The sequence below is a fragment of the Neophocaena asiaeorientalis genome, unplaced genomic scaffold (genome assembly GCF_003031525.2).
Source record: "Neophocaena asiaeorientalis asiaeorientalis breed wild unplaced genomic scaffold, Neophocaena_asiaeorientalis_V1.1 scaffold357, whole genome shotgun sequence".
NCBI lineage: Eukaryota > Metazoa > Chordata > Mammalia > Artiodactyla > Phocoenidae > Neophocaena > Neophocaena asiaeorientalis.
This window is the reverse complement of record NW_020173270.1, coordinates 167,672-169,920: the sequence shown is the minus strand read 5'-3', so window position 1 is coordinate 169,920 and position 2,249 is coordinate 167,672. Positions and strand designations below refer to the sequence as shown.

Here is a 2,249-nt window from a genome sequence, read left to right as displayed (position 1 = left end):
GCCCCACAGCTGCCTGCTGCTGGGCTCCCCAGGGGAGGTGGTGATGGGGAGTCGCCCGGGTGACCTCGGGCAAGGTGGCAGTGGCTCCTGCAGGGAGGGTCCCCAGGTGATGGGGAGCAGAGCCCAGCCCCCAAGAGGCCCTCTGCCACCGGAGCGGGCCTTCCTGTGCTGTCCTGAGTCGGGCTGCGGCGGCCCCAGCTTCCGCTTAAGCTCCCGGCCTCCCCTTTTAGGAACCTGGAGCAGGAGATTTCCTTTGATTTTGGTCCCAACGGCGAGTTTGCTTACCTGTACAGCCAGTGCTACGAGCTCACCACCAATGAGTGCGTCCCCCACGGACAGGCGGGGGGGGTGGGCTGGGAGGTCCTGGGCCTGAGCAGGGAGGGGGGGAGTGAGGAGGGGGGCTTAGGAGCTTCTCTCCGAGGGCCTGGGCACCTCTGGTGCCCCTGCCTCTCAGTTTCCCTCCCTGGTCTCTCCAGTCCCCACCCGACACCTCTCTGGCCCCGCTCCTTTCCCACAGGCCTGTGCTGCCCCCTTCTGGCTGCCGCGCCTCACCCAGCCTGGCCCTGGCCTGGCCATGGGAAGTCAGGGCGTGCTGTGCCTGGCACCACGGCCTGAGGGGCCCCCCCACCCTCTCCGAGAGTGCCTGGGGTGCAGGGAGGCACGTGGAGGTTCTGCTCCTGACACCACCCCAACATAACGCACGCAGACCCTTCTCGGGGGAGACACGCAGACAGATGCCGCTTCCTTCTCTGACCGCATCTGGGCTGCCATCCGGGACAAGTACCGGTCCGAGGTCAGTGGGGGGAGGGAAAGGGATGTGGTCCTGCCCCCCCTCGCCCCGCCCCTCGATGCCTCACGAAGGAACGGCCTCCGTTTTCTGGCGCCGGGCCACCCTGGCCAGCTGGGCAACCCCACCCCCTCCACAGAGGCCTCCCCACTCCCAGCTGACTGTCCCTCCCTCCCGCCAGGCTCCTGGGAAGGGCTAGAGACACGAGGCCTGGACCCAAGCCCTGGGGGTGGGAGGTGGACTCCCGAGTCCACAGCACCGACCGCTCCGCACATCTGCCAGGTGCTGCCCACCGACCTGCCGTCGCCTTCTGTACCTGCCTTGACGGAACCCAAGGAGGAGCAGCCCCTGGTGCCCTCACAGCCCGCAGAGGAGGAGGACGAGGAAGAAGAGGAGACAGAGGAGGAGGAGGGCGGGGAGGAGGGGGAGGACGAGGATTCCCAGGTGCCAGGGGTCCCTGCAGAGGAGGACAAAATGCCGCCCTACGATGAGCAGACACAGGCCTTCATCAATGGTGAGGGTGGAGCCTGGGAGGGGTGAACGCCTCTGCATCGCCTGCACCTGCAGGGGCCCAAGAAAGAGGCCTTACCTGCTCCCAGAGGCGGGCTGAGGCTGGCCCCGAGCAAGCCCAGGGGACTTCGGGTGGCCTGGAGGGGGCTTCTGGGGCCTGGGGATGGCTAGCACCGCCTCCACTGGCCCCAGGGGCCCTCCTGCCTCCTCACGGGCTGTTGCTTATTTGTTTCACCCCTGGCAGGTGAGGAGCCGGCTGGGCCCCGGGAGCCCTGGCCCTGCTCCTGCAGGAGCTGAGAGCCCAGGCAGTGGGGTGGGGTCTGCCCTGGGGCTGGCGAGGCCCACAGAATCTTCGTGGGCCCAGTCCTCACCCAGAGCAGGCCCGGGGGCTGGGGGAAGCCGGCGTGGCTGCGGCATCCCCTTCCCTCTCTTCCTGGCTGGGAGTCGGGGCACCTCTGATCTCCTTCCCTGCCCCCACCAGCTGCCCAGGAGGCCCGCAACAAGTTTGAAGAGGCCGAGCGGTCCCTGAAGGACGTGGAGGAGTCCATCAGGTATGGGTGCCTGTGTGGCCGCAGTGCCGTCTGCACCGGCCCCACAGCTGCCTGCTGCTGGGCTCCCCAGGGGAGGTGGTGATGGGGAGTCGCCCGGGTGACCTCGGGCAAGGTGGCAGTGGCTCCTGCAGGGAGGGTCCCCAGGTGATGGGGAGCAGAGCCCAGCCTGCTGAGCAAGGAGGGGGGGAGTGAGGAGGGGGGCTTAGGAGCAGTCACTGGAGTTCGAGATACTTGTGTGCCCCCTGCGGGGTGGGGGGGGATGTCATGTAGGTTGGGGCCCGGGTCTCCCCTACCCACGCACTCCATCCCGTGATAGGTACGTCTACCGGCTCTGCCCCTTCAAGCTCGTCTCGCAGAAACCCAAACTCGGTGGCTCCCCCACCAGCCTCGGGTAAGTGGGC

At 67.9% G+C, this 2,249-nt stretch overlaps 1 protein-coding gene across 2 annotated transcripts in view; it reads left to right on the top strand.

The window, feature by feature from the left end:
* Nucleotides 1–1,954, top strand: part of PRKCSH (PRKCSH beta subunit of glucosidase II) — a 12,560-nt gene extending 10,606 nt beyond the window's left edge. For both annotated transcript variants that reach the window (XM_024745963.1, XM_024745964.1), the window contains exons 10-12: nt 707–793; nt 1,070–1,301; nt 1,779–1,954. In XM_024745963.1, coding sequence (XP_024601731.1) covers nt 707–793; nt 1,070–1,301; nt 1,779–1,930 — 471 coding nt within the window. In that variant the 3' untranslated portion in view covers nt 1,931–1,954. The remainder of the gene's footprint in view (nt 1–706; nt 794–1,069; nt 1,302–1,778) is intronic.
* The last annotated feature ends 295 nt before the right edge of the window (nt 1,955–2,249 follow it).